Source organism: Polypterus senegalus, chromosome 14 (genome assembly GCF_016835505.1).
Source record: "Polypterus senegalus isolate Bchr_013 chromosome 14, ASM1683550v1, whole genome shotgun sequence".
NCBI classification, from domain to species: domain Eukaryota; kingdom Metazoa; phylum Chordata; class Cladistia; order Polypteriformes; family Polypteridae; genus Polypterus; species Polypterus senegalus.
Genome location: NC_053167.1, coordinates 62,444,634 through 62,470,695, shown reverse-complemented (window position 1 = coordinate 62,470,695; position 26,062 = coordinate 62,444,634). Strand labels below are relative to the sequence as shown.

Genomic DNA, 26,062 nt, shown 5'->3' with positions numbered 1-26,062 from the left:
ACACTTTTGATCACTTTGTAATGGTGTTAAAATTGCTGTGACGGAGTTAAAATTGCTAGTGAAGGACTGTGCTGATGCAAACGAAGATGAGATGCTCAGGGATAGAATAGTGTTTGGCACAAACTCAGCAAAACTGCGAGAGAAACTTTTAAGTGCCGGGTCTGAGCTAACATTACATAAAGCCGTGGACATTGCATAATCGCACGAGATAGCACAAGCACAGCTGAGAACCTTCGATGCATGTACTCCGAGCGGCTCACGTGAACTGACTTTGCAGGACTGGGAAAGGTAAACCCGTGCATGCACAGTGTGTGATGTCTCAGATAAAGAGGAAGACGAGCTGCTTATTGATGCAGTAGGAAAGGAACAACCCTCTGACGCTGAACAAGCCTTTGTAGACATATCAATAGGAAAGCAAGGTGTAAAGCCTAAGTTTAAATTACGTTCATAGACACGCTGCCACTAAATATTCGCAGGCAAATCCACAACTTAATACCGGGAATGCCTGTTAAACATCTTAGATTCACGAGTACCGATTTGGGTAGTGATCACTTCGATGAATGAAACCTGTTCAAAAAACGCATTACACAATTGAGAAGGCAGCAAAAGAATATGAAGCGAGTGACACATACAAGCATATTCATAAGCGCAGCTACTGCGAAAACAAAGCACGGAAGGTTGTAAACCTTAAGTTTAAATTAAGTTCATAGACTAGCTGCCACTGGTGTTTGTCATGCCTATGAGAGATACAAGTTTAATGAGAAGAAGCAGGGTATAAACGAGACTTTTGATCACTTTGTAACGGAGTTAAACTTGCTGTAACAGAGTTAAAATTGCTGGTGGAGGACTGTGCTTATGCAAACGAATAGGAAAGCAGGGTGTAAAGCTTAACTTTAAATTAGGTTCATAGACACGCTGCCGCCGCCGTTTGTCACACCTAAGATGAATACAATATTCGCGAGATACAAGTTTAATGAGAGGACGCAGGGTATAAACGAGACTTTTCATCACTTTGTAATGGAGTAAAATTGCTGGTGATGGACTGTGCTTATGCAAACGAAGATGAGATGGTCAGGGATAGAATAGTGTTTGGCACAAACTCAGCAAAAGTGCGAGAAAAACTTTTAAGTGCCGGGTCTCAGCTAACATTAAATAAAGCCGTGGACATCGCAAGATCGCACGAGATAGCAAGTCCCAAGTCCAATACTTCACATGAGGAGGTCGGTACATCTTCTTAAAAGAATTCATCACAAAAGCAACCTTGAATGTTGCGGGGATTTAGTGACCTGAACTCACCTCAAGGGAGAGTAAGTAGTCGTGCACCGTAATTTACCAAGAGAGTCACCCTTCGATGGCACCGATTACACTCATTCGCAAAGATTTCCACTGTCCAAGAAGCTGACGGTGCACTTGAAGTGTCACAAACAGTGCAAGAAGAGAGGACGCTGCCCGAAACTATGAAGCTGTCAACCCGGCAGAGCAGCCCGACATGCTGTTTTTTCTCCCAGCGTCCACTTTGTTGTCACGACCCCTGCCGCTGAAGGCAGTCTCGTCTTCACATTGTTTACAGCTCGGCACAGTTAAAAAGTAGTAAGACACAAAGCTGGTTTCTTCATCTCTTCTACTATCAAGTACTGCCAATTAAAAAAAAGTTACAATGTGGCAGTTTCCGCAACAGTCACTTGGACGAATAAATAAAACTTCTCTGTCAGAACGCGCCTGGCGACAGACAGCTCAGCACTGGAGTCCAGAGAGGAGGGCTGGGAGAGGGCAACGAGGGGCGCACTTCTATGGGATAGATCGGCGTGTTTGTGTTTATTTCTTTTCAATATCAGTAAAATAATTCTCACACAAATAATAACAATTCGTAAAGAGGATATAAAAAAGGCGTCCACAAACGAAGTGATTAGTTCCTGTATTATAATATGTCCTGTGGTCACATGTAATTTCCGTTTCGCTCGGTCATACACAATTTCCATTTCAAGCGCGAAAAGAATCTTATATATACAGATATATACAGTGTATATGTATATATATATGAACCATATATATATATATATATATATATATATTGTAATAACTGGAGACCAGAGGCGTGAAAAGGTTTGGGGCAGCCACCCGTTTAATGCGGTTTCCTGGCTGCAATAGAATTCGAGACATTTCAAAACAGTTGTTTACACAACAGAGTCCAAGACAGAACTGCCTGCCTAAGCAAAGGCAGTGAGCTTTATAGCTCAGAGGGCGGAAATGATGTCGTCCTCTGGGCCGGAACTGGAAGTGACATCACCCTTGGGGCCGGAACCGAAGTGACCTCATTCTTGGGGCCGGAACCGGAGGTGGTGTGTCCTTCCTGGAAATGGCGGCTCCTGGTGGGATTTCCCGGGTAAGACCTGCAGAGAACTCAGAAAGAGCATCAGCGTACCCCGCCCCCCCCTGGGCAGATGTATAAACAGTATTGTCTAAGCCCTTCAGCTGCTTCCCATGCACACGTGTGTGACAATATATATATACATATATATATATATATATATATATATATATATATATATATACATATATATATATATATACATATATATATAGAACCAATTATATATTTACAAACAAATCTTTTTCTCCTGAATGGCCCCTCATACATGTATTTGATACAGTATTATATAGTGCAGGCCAGAAGTCAGGTTATATGATATCCCAGGTGGTAGGAACATGGGCAAAAATACCACTAACAATATGTCACTTTCATCATCAACAGGAGATGCTTTGTTCAGTTCTGTATATGGAACTCTAGAGATATTTATTCATGGGGAACCAAAATATGTCCAGGAGGGAGACTGAAAGCATGCTTCAATACCTGTCCCCCTGCTCTCTACAGTGTTAGACAGGCATATAGGAGATTGTCTGTCCTTTAATGAAAGGACAGAATTTAAGACTGCAGAAACAATGTGATCTAAAAGGATCATTTCTAACAGGACAACCCCAGGGGTCCCTAGTCCTTTCCCAATCCCTAAAGTGGTACCCGGACATCCCTTAGAGGTACTATTATCAACTGCTGTTGAACTTTCTTCCTTTAAAGCAGTTCTGTGGTATCTATCTATCTATCTATCTATCTATCTATCTATCTGTGTTATTCAAAGCAAATGTTAAAATTATACACGCCAGCTCTCCTGATCGCACAATCATCTGTCTACTAGTTACATCCTAGTCAAAAATATGGGTATTATTATTATTATTAATATACTTCTCTGTAGATGACCTTAGTTTTTAGGCACCTTTTATACTTTTCGTTTGTGTTGAATAGTAACGTGGCTCTGCCCAGTTCTCCTAGATGGCACAGGAGTCAAACTGTCATGTGTGCTTTTCTGTAAATAAGCCCTGTACCGCACGTTTACAAAATTTGTAAGTATACTGTTTATTTACACATTCTAAATAACAGTCAAAGAAATATCCCAGACAATTTTTGAGGTTTTACAAATATCAGCAATACTGCTATTTTGAGTCTTTATATACTGTATTCATCTATCTCCCTAGTTATTGTTTTTTGAAAAATATATCAATAGATCAATTCTGATTGTGTTGTGAAATAGAAAAAAACAATCATAAACAGATGTACTTGCATCTCTGTGTGTTTTTTTTCCCTTACAGATTTCTGCTGTTTTAACACTCCGCTTAGGACATGTGCCCGACTGAAGTGCCTTTTAAAGGGGAAAGCAGGAATGTGGTCAGGAGTGGAATGGAACCTTAGGAAGGCACTGGAGAAAGAGGGATGAAGCAAGTGGAAACAGCATGGAACTTTTTGTGGAGCAGCCAGGAGTGGGATGAAATTATGGAGGAAGTGTTTAGGAGTACAATTGAAAAATCAGTTCTGTGCAGACTCCTACAATAAAGTAATTATTTCAGTGTGTTCTAAACATGTAACAGCTGTACAATCATGTTACTCTCAAAGTCAGTCAATCAATAAATAAATAAATAAATAAATAAATACATGCACACATAAATAAACATACAAATAAATAAATAAATAAATAAATAAAAAGCCTGCTAAACTGTTAATTTTATCCAAGCTGTGAGTGGTAACCATTTAACTTTTACCATCTCCAGTGACCAAATTAGGATTAGGAAATTTGAAAGTAAAGAGAGATGGATTGTTTGCTTAAAAAACACAACACTATATAGTACTAACAAGAACCCAAGTGGTTTCTCTGCCCATGACTTATTTATAACAGTGATGATACGAACTATGTTTATTCCAAAATAAAATTTAACAGGCAATATAGTTCAAACCTTACACACTGCCCATCCACCTGTCATACAGATGTGCAAATAAGAATTTCATTGCACTGTGCACATGTGACAATAATCCTGCTAGTAGTACCTCCTAATGTTGTTTTGAAATGTAAGGATGACACAGATCAGTCTAATGATACAATATCCAATGCTCAATTCCACAGAGACACATATTTAATAATAGGGCTACTGAAACAGCTTTCTTCATTGCTAAAATGAATCGACAAATGCTGAATCTATGACACTAATTAGGTTTTTGAAGGCAACGGTGTGTCAATTAGTACAATAGTGAAAAATATGAATGAACGTACTGTAGTACTGTAGAGTATATATTCAAAATATATTTGAATAGTATAACAGCGACTCAGATGCATTCTGCAAATACATGTATATAGATAGCTGCAGTTAACATCAGTCTCTTTACAGGGCTAATTGTGGATGAGTCCACAGACATAAACGGCAGTGACCCTCTGATCACCTATGTGAGATGTCTTTACAACATCAAAGAGTGTTGTGGAACAACAGATGGAAAATCTTGAGACAATATTTCATTAAACATTATTTTCCTTTAAGTGCTAATTAGCTCATGTTTCCCAAATGTATAAATGCAAATGTCAGAGGCCTGGCAAGGTTATGTGTTGACTAAATGTAGCTTTAAAGAGATGTTGAAACTGAGATGGAAATTGTAAGCATGCTGAACAGTCTCAGTACATATGGGTTTGTGTGGCATTTGATACTATAATAAGCATTACAGTGGAACCTCGGTTTGCGAGCATAATTTGTTCCGGAAAGGTGCTCGCAATCCAAAGCACTCGTATATCAAAGTGAATTTCCCCATAAGAAATAATGGAAACTCAGATGATTCGTTCCACAACCCAAAACTATTCATATAAAAATGATTAATACAAAATATAAAGTAAAAATACATAAAACAAATTAACCTGCACTTTACCTTTAAAAAGAATCATGGACGGTGTGAGTGAGTTTCTAAACTCTTGTGGAATTCCACCCAACGGGACGACACGCGGAATGTCCCAAAGCAATCACAGTCTCCCAGCGCTGTAGCAGTTCGCCGTATAAGCGCATCCAAAAAGATCGCAGACATGCTATAAGCGCCTGCCTTCAACGGGTGATACAAGGAACATTATAAAGATCCCGTTACAATAAATAATAGTGATGTTGCTGTTTCAAGCTGAATAAAGCTGGTGTTGTTAAAGTACTGAGACTCAGCTTCGTGTTTTGGGGCGCAAGATGGGCACACACACTTCACAGCGCACATACACACACACACAGTCACAATGCTCTAGTAAACAGTATATATACGCTCGTACGGATGTTGACTATATGAGTGAGGCACATAGACTCAGACGTTGCCCTCAAGAGAAGAGAGAGACACGAGAGACACACGCAAGATAAGGAGAGAGAGAGAGAGAGAGATAAGGAGAGAGAGACGCGCAAGATAAGGAGAGAGAGAGAGAGATAAGGAGAGAGAAAAGCACAAGCGAGAGAGATAAGGAGAGAGAGAGAGAGATAAGGAGAGAGAGACCCGCGAGCACGAGAGAGATCAGCTCAGTTGTGATCACATGACGCTCTCCAGACAAAGTGTATCCATACTACTCGTATTGCAAGACATTGCTCGTTTATCAAGTCAAAACTTATTAAAAAATTTAGCTCGTCTTGCAAAACACTCGTAAACCAAGTTACTCGTAAACCGAGGTTCCACTGTATTTTTTAATGATTGAAAATGAAATGTCAATGAATGCATTTGATGTGTACGTTAATGACAAATTGAGAAATCTTTTATGATCACACAACACATTTTTCTCTAAAACCTTCCATGAAGTCACCCCTATTTATTGTTATATGTAACAGCATTCTCCATCATCCAAAGTGAAATACAAGTCCTGATTCACAAGTTATTTTAATTAATTTTAAAAATGTGTTAATGTTAATAGTCTTCAGTAATTCAACAAAAATATACATTTTAAACTGCATAATAATAGGAATTTTTATATAATATAAAAATTATTTTTATATTTTTAGTTACAAATTTATAATCATTCTTTTCTTGTTAATAACAGTATTGTTAATATTTAGTCATACCAACCTATACTAATGAAGAACTAGGCACTGATATTTTCTAATATCAGTGTACCATGACATGTGTCCTTAAGAGTAAAATAATCTTCTAGGCATTGATACACAGTACTGTGTAATATCAGTGTACCATTAACATGTGTCCTTAAGTGTAAAATGATCATTGTTACATCTGTTCTCTATATATAAAATCCTAAACCTAAAAGTGCAACGATTTTGTTCAACAATTTTATGTGACGTTTTTATGTCACATTTTAAATCGGGCTTATTTTTAAAACCTACATATATATGTTTGGTATTATTCTTTTCAGAATTTATCAAACTTTAATGTGATGTTGTTAGATTTTCAGATTCTTATTCCGTTTTTTAAATTCTAAACTAAAAAATATCAAGAACTCACATCCCATGAGATGAAACTTTGTGCCAAGAGATTTAACCACGTCAGGGGCCGGAAATAAAAGACAAAGAATAGGACAGCTGCTGTACAGGGTTTTAAATGTTCGAAGCACCGTGTGAGATGCAGATCACGTGGCACAGCAACAGAAGCAAACCAGCAGCTGATCGAGCAAAGAGGAGAAAAAAAACCTGAATTTTTTTCCCATTATATCACCGTTTAAGAGAGGGTTTCAGATGAGCGACCGCGTCTCCTTGGGGTGCATTCAGCCCCCCTCTTCACAATGTGAGTGGCAGAGATGCAAAGTGGCTGGCACATAGCCCGGGGGGATTGGTGAACAAAGTGAGCAGGGGGAGAACCCCCTAGTTTAAATTATAAAATCACTACATTTTATTTTCTGTATGCCATTAAATGGCACCTAGTTTTCTCTGTCGTAGATAAAAAATGATTCTACAGTATTTTATCAGGCAGCAAGCTGTTAGCTGATCACATGTTGGGACACAGCAACAAAGATGTACCATACTGCCACTGGCAAGCTGCATTAAGTAACAACACATTTCAGGCTCAACTTGGATGTCTCTGTTGCCAATCTACATGTGTAGAGTCAATGAAAGCTGGGGCTTAAGGCAGTTTACATAGAACTTACTGGACTCTGCTGTTTTCAATCTTTTTGTTACAGTTATTTCAGGTTATTGTCCCTAATATAGATGGAAAGTACCATCATACACATCACACAATATGTATTCTTATTCACATTATTCTAATTTTTAGAAACTCACAGCCACTGATGATGGTTTTGAATCCTGTCTTAGTTACTATCTATTAAAAGACTGCATGATCAGCCAATATCTACAGGTTTTTTCCAAATAATCCTTTTTTTTCTTACACCTCCATAATAGACTGGTGCCCATGAAAGGCCTTTGAGCCTAATGCATCTGGGATAGGATCCTTTTTTTAATGACACCTAAGTGATGCTTTGAATGTCTTGATTAGCATTATAAATGTGCACAGCATTCTGAAATATACTGCTCACAAAATTAAGGGAACACTTAATCATCATAGTCTAGCACCAAGTCAGTTAAGCTTCACAAATATCAGTCTGTCCAGTTAGGAAACATAAGTGATTGTGAATCGGCTTCACCTACTTTGGTGCAGATGAAAGCGACAACAGATGCACTTGAGAGGCATCATTAAGACACCCCCGAAAAAGGGAATGGTTTTGCAGGTGGAGGCCAGAGACAACTGCTCTCTCCTTATCCTTCCTGACTGATTCTTCTCTAGTTTTGCATTTTGTTAGTTTCCTTGTCACTACTGGTAGCATGAAGCAGTACCTCCAGCTGATTCAGTTTGCACAGGTAGCCCAGCACCTCCAGGATGGCACAATAATGGGTGCCATTTACAAAAAGGTTTGCTGTGTCTCCCAGCACAGTCTCAAGAGCATAGAGGAAATACCAGGAGACAGACCATTACACAAGGAGAGCTGGACACGGCCGTAGAAGGGCATCAACCCAGCAGCAGAGCTAGTTATCTGCTCTTTTGTGTGAGAAGCAACAAGAGGAGCACTGCCAGATCCCTACAAAATGACTTTCAGCTGGATGATAGTGTGCATGTTTTCAACTAAACTGTTAGAAACACACTCCATGAGGGTGGTATGGGGGCACCACGTCCTCTATTGGGACCTGTGCTCACAGCCCATCACCGTGCAGCTCGACTGGCATTCGCCAGGGAATATACAATTGGCAGCTTTGCCACTGGTACCCCGTTCTCTTCACAGATTAGAGCAGGTTCACACTGAGCACATGTGACAGACATGAACAAGTCTGGAGATGGTGTGGTGAATGTTATGCAGCCTGCAACATCATCCAGCATGACCGGTTTGGTGGCGGGTAAGTGATGGTCTAGGGAGGCATACCTTGAAGGTTCACACAGACTTCCAAGTGATAGGCTACTGACTGCTGTCAGGTACCAGTATGAAATCCTCAGAGTCATTGTCAGACCTTACACTGGTGCAGTGGGCCCTGGGTTCCTCCTGGTGCAGGACAATGCCCGGCCTCTTGTAGACAGAGTGTGCAGGCAGTTCCTAGATGATGAAGGCATTGATACCATTGAGTGGCCTACTCAATTCCCAGACCTGAATCCAGTTGAGAGCCTCTGGGACATTATGTATCGGTGTATCTGACACTGCCAAGTAGTGCTACAGATTGTACAGGAGTTCACTGATGCGTTAATCCAAGTCTGGGAGGAGATGCCAAAGAACACCATCCACTGTCTCATTAGCAGCATGCCCAGACGTTGTTGGGAGTGCATAACCACTACTGAGTCACATTATGAATTGTAGTGATGAAACTCACACAAGTTGGACCAGCCTGTGATTTAAATTTTTGACTTTGATTTTTGGTGTGATGTTGAATCCAGCCCTCAATAGGCTAGTGATTTAGTTTTCCATTCACCCTTGTTATATCATTTTGTTCTCAACAAATTACAGAGTATTACTCAATAAAGATTTTCCACTTGAATAATTTGTTCATTGTAATTTGAAAAGTGATTTAAGTGTTCCCTTAATTTTTTGAGCAGTGTAGATTATTATATAAAAATTACTGTGATTCCTTGAAAATACAACATCCTGAAATGTGATAATTTAAAGGAGAGGGTTAATTTACCTGTGTTGTCCTTCTTTCTTAGGGTTTCAATACATTATGTATGCCTCAAAATATCTTATAACCTCCACCCCCAGAATAATATTTATTATGTTTTTAAGGGTAATGATCACTCAGTGCTCAGATTTAACTGCAAAATGACTTGGAGTAATCTGAACACACAAACAAAACATGTATTATCCATGCGTTTCCTGAAGCATGTTTATTAAATCTTATGATGGCAAGCAGCTCATGCATATCGTAGCAGCATCATGTTCATGACAGGAATTAGGGTGACATGTACTGTTGGGCACAATTATGCACACACTCATACTGGAATGCTCCACAGTCAACAATCGGCTCAACATGAAAGTTTCTGGGATATATGAAAGTAACTAGAGTAACCAGGAGAACAAATCAAAACAGACAAATGAGGAACTTGCAAATTCCAAACAGACAGTAACTATATCAGGGTTATGATCAGAATCTCTTGAATCTGTGAGACAGCAGCCAAGACTGCCACATCCCTGTTCTTCCCCAGCACATATTAATAGAATCAATCAATTTCTGTAAACTGAAAAGGATGTATACATTAAAACAAGGCCAAACAGCAATGGAGAAGATGGGACAATGAAGAAATACACCTCTGAAGTGAATGGTCATTAGGCAGAAATATTAAATAAATTCATATTTACATAATTAAAGAAAATATTGGCACAGTGCTGCAATGGTTAGATTCCTGAATTCTCATCTTTACATGTTTTCCTTGTGTATGTGTGGATTCTTCTCCAGGCATTTTACTTTTCTTCTCTTGTGTGTTAGAAGGAATCCCAATGATTAAATATGATTAACTGGTGTCTCTAAAGAGTACTGGTGTGAGCAAGTGAGTAACTGAATGAATGAGTGTGTAAGTGTACCTTGTAATGAACTAGTTTGAATCCTTTCTTTCAGCTGATATTCTCCTAAATATACTATGGTGCACACAAATGTCAAACATGCCTTCAAACACTGGGTATCTGTTCCTTTGTAACTTCGACTGTAACTCCATGCTGAATTTTCTCACAAACTACCAGATATAAATGTAGGGAACAAAATCCCAACCTTCATGTTCATTTTGAATACTAGAGCCCCTTGAAACTATTCTCTCCTAATGTAATAAGTTTTGCCTAATGTAATACATATTGCAACCAACACATGATCAGATTTGCTAATGCTACCACAGTAATTGGGCTAATCAACATTAATGAAAATGCTGCATATAGGGACAAGGTAGCAGATCTGGCAAAGTGGCTTTGTGATAACAATACGGTCTCAACTGTGAACAACAACACAGAAATCACTCTCAACCAAAGATGGAATAGTGTGATGCTCCAGTTTAGCTTCTTTACAGTCAATACTGAAAAGGGCACAAGAGGAGTAATAGTAGTATTAACACTAGTAGTAGTATTATCACAAGGTACGAAGTACAGTATAGACCAGTTCTTACTTGCATGTCTAACCAACATGCAACATATCACTACTTGATGAGTTATGCCCCAATATCCTGAAACCTTGTGTTAATCCCCTGAGAAACATTCCTAAATTTTGTGATATTTGAGATGTTTGAGAAAATGTGAGATTATGTAGATAAGTATATACTTTTTTTCATTATTGAACTGTACAAAGTACCCTGAGAGGCAGCATCACATGTGGTACAGTAATGCAACCACACATGACAGAAAGTTTAGTAAGATGGGAATCTACTAAAACATACATAGCATCAGAACAAGCTCACATTAAACAAAAATCCCAATTTTCTTTTTACAAGTGATTAAAAAAAACCCTGAACCCTTCACACCCTCACTCTGTTCCAGCAAGCCACCTCCAGAACATTAACTTGTCTAACAAGCCTTAGAAACATTTCTGATTGTAACTCATTGACCACCATCAAATCCTTGTTGCTTTTTAAACCTCTTTCTAAAATCTACACAAAATGATCAAGTCCATCCTTTCCCCACTGTTTTAGAAGTTTTTTAATGTGTTGTCCTCTCCCACCTTCTGAATGACAGCAGCTCTCCTGACTGGTTTTGCCACAATAAGCATGATCACACTTGAACTGGGACTGTCTGAATCCTGACACTTTATCCTGATGACACTTCCTGAGGCCCAAAGACACAGACTTTCTGTCCACTTCTGATCCCTCTTCAAATTCTGCCACTCATTCACAAAATCTCTGAAACCAAACACCCTGGAGTACCTTTCTACTCTGGCTATCAAGCATTAATCTGTTGTATGACACTCAAGATCTAGTTTAGTATCACCTTCTTTATTAGACTGTGAGCTACCCTACTGGCTTTACAGCATGTCTTGTGTTTACACCTTTCACTTTATAAGGCTATTTTAACATTCTAATTTTTAAATTGTTTGCTAGTGCACTTCATATTGTACCATTAACAAAATATGTATTTAGAAAAACAGACTCTGTGAAAGAATGAGTTGGATTTAAAAGAAGGCATTGATGCTAAACTTGTTTTTCTTCACTGACTGAGGTGCAATGGGAAACCATCTGAAAACACATTATCCACCAATTTTCAATGCTGTTTTCCTTTCTCAGGATAACAGAATCCCATAGCTTATCCCAGCAGCACTTGACAGAAGTCATGAATCAGCCTGACTATGGACATACTCATTTACAGTATGGGTGCATTGCAGTTTGCTGATCAATCATTCCAACAATATGCTTGTGGACTATGGGAGGTAACGAGAGACACTACTTGAATAATACATGAATGTGGATGAAGCAAGATGCATATACATGCATATCGTACATCAAAAATACCCCAAATGTCATTCCGAATGTTTTGAAGTAGCACATATTCCTCGCCACACTCCTCCAGACATGCACAGAAGGAGGAATTTACAAATTATGCTTAAAGGTAAATATTTTAGCTCCAAGTCCAAAGAACATCCATCCATACTACTTTCTGAACCCACTTTTTTTCGAAAACAGGGTCAAAGGCAGAGGAATTGCAAGGCAAAACCTAAAGGCTCTGTCACAATAGCCGACTTTTCAATCTTAGCCTTCATTTACATAATCTTAGCCGGTTGGAGGCAGCCGGTGGTGCGCTCCAATGAAGCCGATTATCTACTGTGATATGCATAACTAGTCTGTGACTGGCTAGCATAAAATTTAACATGTTTAATTTTCTCTTTGGTAAGAGCGGTGGGCTCTTTGCATATGAGAACCGAGAACCAGTGTGTGTTCAGCTGGAAGTACAATGTATAAGCAACAAAGAATAAGGAACAGGCATGTTTTGGAACTCACTTATACAAGATAGGCTTGTCTGTCTGATGTCTCATGTTTTATATACTAAAACAAATTAGAAAAGTGCAGCACAGTGGCGCAGTGGTAGCGCTGCTGCCTCGCAGTAAGGAGACATGGATTTGCTTCCCGGATCCTCCCTGCGTGGAGTTTGCATGTTCTCCCCATGTCTGCGTGGGTTTTCTCCGGGTGCTCAGGTTTCCTCCCACAGCCCAAAGACATGCAGGTTAGGTGCATTGGCATTCCTAAAATTGTCCCTAGTGTGTACTTGGTGTGTGCCCTGCGGTGGGCTGGCGCCCTGCCGGGGATTTGTTCCTGCCTTGTGCCCTGTGCTGATGCTGTGTTAGGATATAGTGGGTTGGAAAATGACTGACTGACTGAAAAATTAGAAAAAAGACGAACAGGGCACAGACTATGGCTGAAACAGCCGCAGCTACCTTTCATACAGTGCCAGCTCCATCAGGCAGCACAGGCGCTCACAAAAAGAAGAAAAGCTTGTCTATTTGAAGTCTTGTACTTTACATACCATACCAGAATGTAAAAAAGAAATAAAGGGCAGTGATTGCTCCTTAACTTGCTAAAGCTGTTAACACTTCATACAGCACAGGGCTTGTCAGGCACCATGCTGTTGGTTGTCAGAAAAAGGGGCATGAATAACTATTTTGGAAATTACTGCTCAGTCAATAAATGTGGCATGGACAGTGATTTCCAATTGTGTAATATGACATGATCCAGCAAAAAGATTAGCAACTGCAATCATCAAATCTGACATATGCCATGACAAAAGTCAGGTAATGTGACATCAGCTTAACTCTGGGTCTTAAGAACATGAACTGCGGTATTAAATATATTAATAAATAACACAAAACATAAATAATATTAGTTCAATTAACTGATTTGATTATTATATTATATTATATTTGATTATCAAATAATACCAAATAGTGCTTAGTACAACTAATACTTAAAATGTTATAAATTATGTACTGGGAGGAAAAAATGTCAAGAACATACTGATGTCAGGCCATCACTTAACTCTCTTATTTCAAATTTTTCTTTGACACAACAAAAGGACAGCAAACGAGAACCAACTTACATTGTACCTTTCTAATGTAACTCTCTCTCTCACACCCACCAATTCCAGCATCACTAGGCAATCAGCAGACCTGGACAGGGTGTCAGACCACCAAAAGACCACCGCACCTGAGTATTGCCAGTCAACCTAACGGGCACGTCCTCAGGATGTAGGAGGAAAACCAGAACTACCGACGTATTGGGGAGAACTCCATGCAAAAAACAAGCAGGCGCTGGAATCGAACCCAGAATCTTTCAGGAACTGCACATTTATACGTTTCTTTTCCAAATAATTGTTGATTTGTTTGACATTAAGTGGTGGCCATGTTGAAATAAAGGTGATCTTTCTGGTGGCAAAGGTGTGCCAAGAAATCGATAAAAATGAATGCAATGAAAAGTCTGTTATGAATAAGAAACCTAGGAGCCGTGGTTAAAACAGTAAGTCGATATTTCAATGCCATATAGCGCCTTGCGTGTTAACTACATTTAATCAATTTACAAAACCAAACGTAAGTGCGTGACGAGAGAGACTTTATACTTAAGGTGCGTGGTGCTTGTAATGGCTATGAAAGCATGGATCGGAGGATGCGACCTTCTGTGTGTGCAGACGTCCGCCCGGATGATGAATGTGCGGTGCAGTCGAATACAAAACATAACGCCTATTCTGAGTAGAGGAGATTGGTGACTGAGGGGCACACGACGCGCGTAATAAATGATGAATGGCGACGAGTGCGTCCAGAGGGCGATGGAGACCCGACAGCGGGGTCATCCATATAGTAACCTAACCTACATAAAAAGCCCAGATGTATAAAACACCATACCGTAGCGGTGTTGACAAAGATTACAGACAATATGGCTACCTCGTAAGTGCGTGCGAGACCACAAGCTGTCACAATTTGTCACTCTCGCACTACAGATGAACCCAGGGAATTCGTCCCCGTCAGTCCTGTCATCTTTTTGTTTCACCCTGAAAACCACGCCGTGTGCCGGACAGCGCAGCCTGTCAAATCCAGTGGAGCAGCACTCTTATTTACAAGAGGAGCCAGGCCTCGCAGCCGCTAGCAAGACGACAACGTTGTTGGTACCTTGCAGCCAAGTTAGGAGTGAAGAGTTAGAAAATAAGGCGCACTCACCTTCAGGTAAATCCTCAATGCACTCGAAAGTAATTTCAAATTGGAAAGGATTGAAAAAATGCGACGGGTTGTCCAGCACTACCACATTGTTCACCTGCACCTTTGCCATATTTTTCTGACCCCCCCCACCCCTCCCCAAAAGAAAAAATACTTCTAGTGCCAGCGCAACAGAAGCCGGGGTTTATGAGCACACATCGCTAATGCTGCGTAGAATGATCAGCAGCCCACACTGGCAGTAGGCAAGCGTCTTTAACCGTTTACATGCTGTGGCCCCGGCCAGTGCCTCGGTCTCTCTCAGTTCCCACATTGATTGCTATACTGTGACTCCACACAGCACGGAGCTGCGGGCACAGCCCTCGTACAGTTCGGCGGATCATCTGGAAGGCGGAGAAATCACCCGATCAGGGCATCGGAATCGTTCATTAGTCCGTGCTGAATTCTACACCAGTGCCATCTTCTGGAAAGAGTAGAGAAAGACACGAGGTTTAAGATTATTTAGCTGAAGTTTTTACGCGTAGCCTACTTTCCCAATGCAGTAAAATGTCAGTATTGTTCTTCAGTTAATGTGAAACAGAAAATAAAATAACGTGATTGCTAATGCACATCATATATAAGAGTTATATTCAACAGAGGTAGGCTGTTTTCCTCTAGGCTTGTAGTACTACGGTGTTATACCGTGATAGCCAGTCTGGAGTTTGCCTTGAAAGCTTGTCCATTGTAATCTTTTTAGTCAGCCAATAAAAGGTGTTTTGCTTGACTTCTCATTGCATCTTCTAGGCTTGGTAATCCAGCAGTACAGTGTGGTGATAAGGCAGAAATCTGTTAACTTTGTTATCTCCTTTCTGCATGAAAACATGAAATAATTTTTTTTCTTGGCCATTACTACAGATTATGCCAGATATACAACATATTAAAATAAAATATATATATATTTTAAGCAGAGCATTTCTTTCAGATTCTGAACCTTTAACTGCTTCTTTTGGTCTTAAACAACTGCATTCAGAATTTTTATTTGGTTATTGTTTTCTTAACCAGTTGCCAATTAACAATGACATGCAAATGACAGAGGGACCAGCAGGCCACCATTTGTACCTGTTCCAGTTTCACCTGCATGTTCATCATGAAATATCAGTTTTAATCAAATATATGGAGAGAAATGAAAGAGGAAAAAAATGAAGGAGTGAGAATTGCCAATCTGCTGCAGTCCACAATAAGGGATAGTAATAACAAACCATAAAATTACAGTAATTAACAAATTCTATTATAAGCAAGAACAGGCTTCTAATTAAATAACTCAATTGAAGCATAAACCTGCAACTGCTGTGGTCTTCAGGGCCAAACTTGAGAATCCCAGATATAAGCATGTTGAGCACGGGAAAGGTGCTATATAAAATAAAATGTATTATTATTATTATACAACATTCATCCTGAGCCATTCCACCTTTTGGGACACTTGATGCCACTGCCTCCTTGACCAATCTCTGGCATCAACAGTGACAAATCCAGTACAGTACCAAACTATCACTTCAACACTACAGTCATGGACTACAGGATGTAGTGCATAATATTGTTGTATATCCCGGGAGTGGTGTGGCCAGTTAGACTAGATCTGGCAGACTTTCAATTTCGTTATTACAATGAATTTTTACGCACCAAAGACATATACTTCTTCTGGAACATTGCTGAGTGGACTTTTTATTCTCTCCTCCACTGTGGTCAACTAGATCTTCAGTTAACCATAACATCATTTAATAGATTTTTTTCTTTATTATTTTATGTAAGTAGTCAAGGAAAAAATGATAAATTTATTATAGGTTATTTAAGAACTGCTCCAAGTGCAAGGGTACCTCCAAAGGGAGGCACATCCTTCATATTTAAATGGTGCCTCAATAATAACCTAATGGAAAAGATGTGGCTTTGCTATATATAATGGGAAGCAGGGAGCACAGGATCAATCAAATGTGCCAAATTCTGTAATCAGAAAGTGATTTGAACCATTGTCCAGATGGTAATCTTAGGGTGGGATTGAAATTATCACCAACTAAATGCCTCTTGATCTTAGAGCCACAAATGGGTTGGCATAAAGAGTACTGTAGAGGCAGAGTTTGAAGAAAGAATATGTTTAATCCAGGTCAATGCACACAATGTGATTATGTATTTATGTTTCATGGTTTTGTTTCTGTTTTCACTTTTACATATGTGTAAGTTTTCTGAGCCAGGTTCAGTGTGCTACGTAACTAAGTACCAGAATGAGATGAAAGCCGTGATGATTTTCTAAGAGACAGCAGAAAGTGCCTTGAGATATCCAGAGGTCAAGAGATGTGGTCTGCAGACAACAGTGGTATCCAAGTTCAAACCAAAAATCTATAAGCACAAAGTTGTCCCAGGTTGCATTACTGAAGATGCACCCAAATAATTTATACTATTCAACCTGTTAAAACTTCCTTTGATTTAAAGAATACATCAATAGAAGTGCTGGAAATGTGTCATTTGGATTTGTTACTGATTAGTATAATTTAAGCACCTGATATTTCTATTCTGCAGAAAGAGCTTCCAATGAAATGTATACAGTATACTCATTTAGAAAATCAAATTTACGGCAGAATGTTCGTCGGGCTGAAGATAGCTTACAAAGATAGGAAAAGCAGAATCTGAGTTCATGGTGTAAACAATTGTAAAAATTTTGATTGTTCACATGTGCCTGACAGGACCAAGCAAAGGGAATCACAGGAAGAAGTTGTAGAAGACACCAGAGGAATCATACATCTGTCCACTCAATCTGTAGCCCTGTTGTTGCTGACTCTGAAGAAGGTCCGTGGCTCCATCTTACTCCAAGTTCCTTGACCTCCTCTGACAATCTGGTATTTAAAGGGACATTGACAACAAAATGTTAGATATGTTCCTGAGCGTGAAAACTCAACCACCATGCTCATGTCAACTTAATGTGCCAGTACTTTCAGCCTCTCATAAAACAGCACATCATATACACAACTATGGGCCATTATGAGAATTGAATTAACATTTAAAGATATCTCCTATATCTTAAAATACTGTTCACTTTTTAAGATATCTAAAACTTGCTTCTCAATATCTCAAAATATGTTTAATCAAATTTTAAGATATCTGGAACACATTTGGAAATATTTCTAATGACTTTCAAGATATCTCAAATGCACTTGGAGATACCTCAAACTAATCGTGCAAGCATTTTAAGATATCTGAAATTCATTTTGAGGTGTTACTGCCTTCTTTTCTATTTTAAGATATGGTATCTTGAAATGCTTTTGATACATCTTGGAAGGTGCAGGAAGTTATCTTAAAATGTATTTCAGATACAGTATGTGAAAATTAACAGGAAGAAATTTTCAAGATATATGACTGTAGCATGTGGCCAGGGCCCTTGCCGGACAGGACGCATCCATGCTGGGAGGTCCGGGTGAGTAAGCGTGGCCAGAGCGTTACCTCCCCCGTGACGCTAGATGTCAACACCCCTGGGTAGCAGCGGTGCCTCAGACTCCCGCAAGGTTTCATGGGAGTTGGAGTTTGGTGCAGCACTGTTGGGGCCCACAGGCGCCACCAGGGGGTGCTGCAGCAGGAGCTGCTGAGCCCTTATGGGCAGTTCTTCTGCCACACCTGGAAGTGCTGCTGGAAATGAGTCATCAAGCACCTGAAGCACTTCTGGGTGCCTTATAAAAGGACCCTGCAGCCACTACTCAGAGCACCAGAGTTGGGAAGAGAAAGACGTAGCTTGACCGGAAGAGTAGAGGAGAGGAAAAAGAGGAAGAGAAAGAAAAGAGAACGTATTGTATTTGTGCTGTGCTTTGGACTGTGTTGTGCCTGTGGGAAACAGGGAAGGCGTTTCCCATGAGGAAAAATAAAAAATAAAATGTTGTGCCTTGAACTTGTGTCCCACGCTTGTCTGTGTCGGGTTCAGGTGGCAGTGCCAGACTGGGTGGTCCACAGTGACACATCATTTTGTGGAAAGACCAGTCCTGGCACAGACAGGCAGACACCAATGTTCCAAACACCACACACGTTTATTAAAACTATTTACAAATAATCAGTCCCGCACACAACCCAGTGCCCTTGCACCAATCACCCTCAGTCCAGGCCTCTTCAATGTCCAGCATTCCTTCACCACCTCCACTCCTGTCCTCCAAGCTTCGTCCTCTTCCACCCGACTCCAGCTGATGACTGGAGGGAGGCGGCCCTTTTATTCCCATCTAGATGTGCTCCAGGTGCCTCCTGATGAACTTCCTGCGGCACTTCCTGGTGTGGCGGAAGTGCTGCATTTGCACCTGGAAGCACTCCAGGTGTTCCTGGTAATACTTCCACCAGCACCTCCAGGTGTGGCGGAAGTTCTGATGTCCAGGGCTTCACAGTCTTCTCGGTGCTCCCTGGCGGTGACCATGGGCCTCTATAGGTTTGAGCTTCCATGCTCAGTTCCCATGGCTCCCACACAAACCAGGGCGGCTGCCCTCTCGTGGGCCGGGGGAGGCTTTGCCCCTCTCCCGATCCTTCTAGGCATCCCGGCTGGGCACAACTCCCAGCCACCCGCCATAATATATTAATATACTAAAGTCTTGGTTTCAAATAAGACAAAAACAAAGCAAAAACAGAGGCCGATATACTGTATACTAAAACTGACAGACAGCACAGCAAGATCAACATCATTATATAAAGTACAAAATAGATTGTTTTAGAAAGAAATGAAGGACTGTGCAGTGTGGAGGAAGCAGGTCTTCAGGCTCCTCATGACCAGTTTCATAGTTGTGTCACAAAACAGATTCAACAAAATGAAGAATATTGAGACAAGCCTGTAATATAGATGGAAGGCTGGCATCAGTAAATATCCTTAGAGACACATAAAATTATACACAGCATTAGAACGGTAATGTATGAAAGAAATCAACATAGAGGAACTAATAGTTAGTTACTCAGGACTACCACACAATAGAAATCTCATAAATGTCTGTTTTGGCCCAGACCATCAATGCAGTGTATTTGAAATGCCCCTAGAGCTCTAGTAACCTTTGATGGGCCACTGTAAAAGTTGTTTATTGTAATTTCCATTATACATAAATAGTACACAGTATGGACTGTAACAGAATTTCTCCTAGTGGACACACTACACTACGTAAACAAATAACAATAAAGGATTCAATAAAAGGTGAAGTAAATCCTTATTGCATGCAGTCTTATTATAAACCCCATTAGTGCCAGTGTTGATGCCCTTAACTGTCAGTCAGTCATCTTCCAACCCGCTATATCCTAACAGAGGGTCACGGGGGTCTGCTGGAGCCAATCCCAGCCAACACAGGGTGCAAGGCAGGAACAAATTCCTGGGCAGGGCACCAGCCCACCGCAGGAGGCACACACACACACACACACAGGACAATTTAGGATCGCCAATGCACCTAACCTGCATGTCTTTGGACTGTGGGAGGAAACCGGAGCACTCGGAGGAAACTCATGCAGACATGGGTAGAACATGCAAACTCCATGCAGGGAAAGCGAACCCAGGTCCCCTTACTGTGAGACAGTAGCGCTACCACTGTGCCACCGTGCCGCCCCTGCCCTTAATTGTTTCACATAAATGGCTGGACTTTTATTTTTTTTTAATGTTCATTTTCAAAGTAACCTAAATGAATGTAAAGCTTCACTTGATTTGCTTAATTACTATATCTAATGTAAATATTACAGTGTCAAAAATGTTTTTAAAACACCAAATTTTAGAAAAAAAAAACAAAGAAACTAACCACCACAACAGCTTTACTCATTCCTTTCTCTTTCACTACACATTAGAGGCAGATGAAGCATCCTCTTTTCACTGTCATCATTTCAAGGAAACAAGAGTGTCAGATATACATTAATACAGTATATTATTTTTTACATTGCCAAAAACATTATTTCATGTTAAACTATTGAAATAATTTACAAAAAACAGTTGTGTCGGCACATGATTTTCAGGGATTACTTAATCAATAAAGAGGACCGTGGGCTTGTTTATGAGGTAAGTCACATGGTTTTGACTTTAAATGGGTTTTATGGCAAAGAAGGAAGGTGAGCTTGGCATTGGTTAAGCTTATTAAAGTTTGTCTTTTTGTACAAATAAAGGATATAAAAGCAATTGAGTAAGGGCGCAGAGCCTAGTCATTACGATATAATGAGGACATATAACAAAAAGGGTGATCTCTACAACAAGGAAGGGGGAAAACAAAAATAAACAGAGGTCTGTTCATCAGCTAAGGCAGTTCGTCGGCTTACGCATCTCAATTTTTCCAAATAACAATGGCTTTCTCAAGATCAACCAGGTTTCACTCCAGTTCTCTCGCTATCTCTCTTGCACATTCCCTCTATAAATAATCCCTTTAGCCTCTTGCCAATGTACTTTTCTGCCAGCTGAATGTCTTGCAATTCATTGTCTTCTGTAAATGGTATAATGACATTATTACTTACATGTTTCCTCAGAACACTTTACAAAAGTGCAATAAAAATAATATAAAGTATACATAGCATGCAACATATACAGTATATACTGTACTGTATATATAGTCAAGTATTAGAATTTTTATGATTGACTTTTCAGCCACCTTAGAATGTGTGGTCAAAGCTGTTTCTGAAACTACTGGTGCATGTGCTTATGGTGCTGCCTTCTTTTTGACAGGAGGGAGGAGTGAGAAACGTAGATATTCAGGATGCCTGAGGTTTTTAATTATACAGTGCATTTCTAATATATACTGTCACACAATCATATCAGAGGGTCAACCACTAGGCTCATCTAAGGTACGTAATACCCCCCCAGGATGAGAGGGGACACTGCCACTAATCATCTCCTCTTCCCTTCCCTCTACAGTGCCAAGAACACACTCAGCGGCAGCTAACCACGGCACTTCTGGTCTGGTCCAATAAGTTCCAAGGCCACCACAAGAAGGCATCACTCTATGATCAAAGCATCCAGCAGAATGGAGCTCCATCCTCATGACCCACCTCCATGAAGACCTTTTCTTAAGAGCAAAAAGGCAATCTACTTTTATTTTAATTACATTTGTGCCCTGGAGTGTCTGTTTATTTTGACTTTACAAAAGAGCTTTTGGGAATTAAATGGGAATGACCAGATTGCTACCCCAACATTTATTCTCTCCAGAGTATCATTTCTCACTTGACCACAATATGCATGTACATTTATAGAGATAAGTATATTTTTCTGAATGAAAGGCAGCTGGGTGTTGATGATATTCTGTGCTGTCTTCACCATCCTCTGCACTGCTTTATGTTCTTGAGTCAGGTAGGTGATATACCAGGATGTTTTGCTGCCAATAAGGATGGACTATTCCATATACCTGCAGAAGTCTGTGACAAAAATTGAGATATGTGAGCTGCCCTCAGACATCTGAGCAAGTAGAGGTGCTGGTGAGCCTTTCTGACAAGAGACAAAATGTGCTGTGTCCACTTGCGTTGCCAAATTATGTTTACCCCAAGAAATTTAAAGCTGCTGTGATGTAGATTACAGCATAGTGTCTGCCTTCTGCTTTCTGAAGTCTATGACCAACTCTGGCATACCCCCAGCCTCTGATTATAGGCTGTACGAGTTCTATCTGCAAATGTCATTTCAAACTCCAAAGTGTTCCTTCTTCTGAAAGTCACAGGTTGACATGACAACTTTCCCACTCACTGTAACCACAATCTTATTTTGCCTTAATGGAATACAGTACTCCACCCAAAAATTGCATTTTTTAATTTGTTACTTACCCAATGTAGTTTGCAGTGATCATAAGGACAGTTTTTAATCTCTCGTTTTCATGGAGAATGGGGACAAAATTGTCTCTGATACAATGTAAGTCTGCAGTAACCAGTCATCCAGTTGTATGCTTTAAAAACCCCAAATACATGTATTTTTATTAAAATATTGTGAAAAAGTCACTTCAGGAAATGCTTTTGTGAGCTAAAATCGAACAAGCTCAGATGTGGAAATGCACAAGGCTGAGGCATATTCTCTTCCTGATGTTTTCACTCACTTTTCTTTGGCTGTACAAGCTTCTCAGTGAACTTTGCACTATCACTATCATGTGAGTCCCAATGTTAGGCAACGAGTGAGCTCTTAGTGGGCAGAACTCATAGCCAATGAATGAGTGAGGAAACATTTTCTGTTCAAATGCTCGAGCGCATCTGAGCGCATTCCATTTTAGTCCATGAGAGTGTTTTCTGGAAGCTCACTTCATTGACACATAGCATAGAATTTCAGCCAGAGTTTGAGTTTCCTGTGGAATGGCTTCATTGGATCACTCTATGAAATGTAGCAACATGGTCTCTGTCTGATAAGAGTGCCTTAATCGTAAGTCAAGTAACACTGGTGCTGGCATATCCAGGCTCAGAGACATCCTGGTTTTGAACTGTTTATCACCCTAGTCAGTGAGCAAAATAACTCATAACTAACCTTTGCCAACCTTGACAGGCAAAACCCTTTCCGCAATTATCTACAAAAAACTTGGACTTATGTGCTCACAAGAAACCAATGTGAAAATGCCAACTTCTTCTTTTATAGCTCAGTATCAATACTAGTTCTCCACTATCTACTACAATGAAAATCTGGCTTTAATTTCTTCTCTATAGCAGTAGTTCTACTGCCTAGGGTGTGACCTGTAGCAAAGTGGAAAACCATTTATAAATGACTTGGGCTTGGGTGTCATTTTCATCCCAGCCAAACAACAGGTCAGTGAGGTGCAGAAAAAATATTACACATAAAAGCAATGTACATACCTGGAAGAAAAGAGATGATTAATCAACAATTCCCAGCAGATGTTTTTTAATGTAAGCAAAAGAGGGTCACTGCGCGTGAAACGTCAAACCTTATGACTACAGTACTGCCATTAACAACAAAGTGAAACCAAATCTAAGAAAGAGAAAAGGATCTGGACAAAGAAATGCAAAGCGTGCACTGCGTCTTTCCCCATGTGCCAGAGAAAGATTCCCTGTGGGCTTTGAAGAAGTTAGGACAAAGCATCATCTTCATTCTTTAAGACAACATGAACTAAGCAAAGAATACAGTAAGTACATTAGTTCATACGATTCATTGTATCTTCAGAGTTAGGGTAATGCCAGCAAATATCTTAACATTTACATGTATATCTCACTTCGTTCGCCCACCCCTGGGTTTGGTTAACTGGATATACAATTTTAAGAGATTGTTATTTTTCATGGGAGTTTTTACATATGCATTATTTTCACTTTTACTTTAAAACTTTAGTAAAAACAATATTTGGAATTAACTTTTCTTCAAAATTGCATTGAATTTTTGCTGGCAACACGAATTAGATGATCTACAAGTTTCCGACTTAAAGTTTAAATCCGAACAATATATTTGATCACTTTTTGCTGTTCCGTTATTTCACCGAGTAATAATTTCCATTTGTTTGCGCTAATATGATCTTTCCTATCCTTTTTTTGAGACTTTCAAATTTTCATACTTCCATGATCTCTAACCTGTTCTGCATGTGTACCGCACCAACATTTTTGAATTGTTTATGACGTTTTACTTTGTCATCTGCTCTTTGTCCTTTATTTCCGGCCCCAGGGTGGACTCGTCTCACGGGACGTATAAGTGTCTCTCCAAGAAAATCACATCTTGTCTCCATCCAAGATTTTTTTTTATAATAGAAAGATGTCAGTGAGATATGTTAAGATTCTCACCATGTCTCACTGATATCTCATCTTGGATAAAGAAATACTGTCTTCAGCTTAAAATAACAAAGGTGAAGCTCCTTGTTATCCCAACCAGTCTTCCTGTTCAACACCTTACCTCTATAAAGCTTGGTTCATTATCACTTACACAAAGTCAGTACACAACCTTGGAGTGAGGATCAACGGTCGTCTCTCCTTCATTGACATTTCAATTGTTTTTCGTTTCTGCAGATTCACTCTGCAAAACATCTGTAAGAACAGACTGTATCTGATGGACTATGCAGCACAAAGTCTGGTCCAAGCATTGCTCTTGTCGTATCTTGATTACTGCAACTCTTTACTGGCAGAGGTATCTGCAAGTAATGCCAAAGCCACTGTAGATGATTCAAAATGCAGCAGCACATCTTGTATTCGACTAGCTGAGACAAGTGCATATCATTTGTCATTTCAGGTCACTACTAAGTCTTCCTGTAGCAGCACACATTAAGTTTAAATCCTTAGTGCTTGCTCACAGAATAGTCAATGGGTCAGCACTTATGTCAATGAACGCATTCATCAGGTTTTATGCTCCTTCACTCCCATTCAGGTCTGCTAATGGATGGTATCTGGTGATAACACATCTACATGGAATCACATCTCCATCCAGACTTTTTCATGTGTAATTCCTAGCTGGTGAAACAAGCTGCCCACCTCTACTTGAACTGCTGACTCCCTTACTGTGTGTAAGAATCATTTGAAGACTGTTGCTCTTTCAGTACTGTATCTTTCTAATTGATAATGGTTTTAATGCAAAGTTCTTAGTACCTAAGAAAAAGGTAACTAACTGCTCGTATATTGTTCTGTTGTGTCATTCTGTACTGGCCACTTCTGACAGTCAATTTTGTAACCTTGTTCTGTGACACTTGTCTTAGAACAATCCCCAGATTGAGGTTTACTCAATTACACTGTGACCTCTTTTGTAAGACGTTTAGCATCTGCTAAATGCATAAATAAATATACAGCATACGTACACTGTACATGTAAAGGAAATTTTCATATAGAAACTGTATAAAGGATAAGTATTTAGCTTTTATAAGTTTTGCCTCCCAAATTTAATAGAAAACTCAATCTCACCTTCCATTAAATCTCAGCAGTTGTCATCATACAAACACACTGCAGCCTCAAACAAACACACACACTCACTATGGGGGCAGGCAAGTGCTGATGAATCAGCACTGCTGTCAAAGCAGGAACTCACTGAGAAACATAACACTAGAAAAGGGCTGAACCATCTTCTTAAGACAAGAATAAAGAAGGGAAGATATAATTCACGTACAGTAATTCAAATAATTAGTGCTCCCTTCATTTATGTTGGTTGTTTATTGTCCTGCATCTGCATATACTTACATATACTTACATATCTCCTGTCATCTTTACATATTGCAGGAAGTGTGTTTGTGTTGTTTATGAAAAATAGTCTGTT

General features: G+C 39.8%; 1 protein-coding gene across 1 annotated transcript in view; it reads right to left on the bottom strand.

The window, feature by feature from the left end:
- LOC120514852 (histone chaperone ASF1A-like) overlaps positions 1-15,293 on the bottom strand; it is a 49,511-nt gene extending 34,218 nt beyond the window's left edge. The window contains exon 1 of the mRNA XM_039735459.1: positions 14,920-15,293. Within this exon, the coding sequence (XP_039591393.1) occupies positions 14,920-15,028 (109 nt within the window). The 5' untranslated portion in view covers positions 15,029-15,293. The remainder of the gene's footprint in view (positions 1-14,919) is intronic.
- Between the last annotated feature and the right edge of the window lie 10,769 nt (positions 15,294-26,062).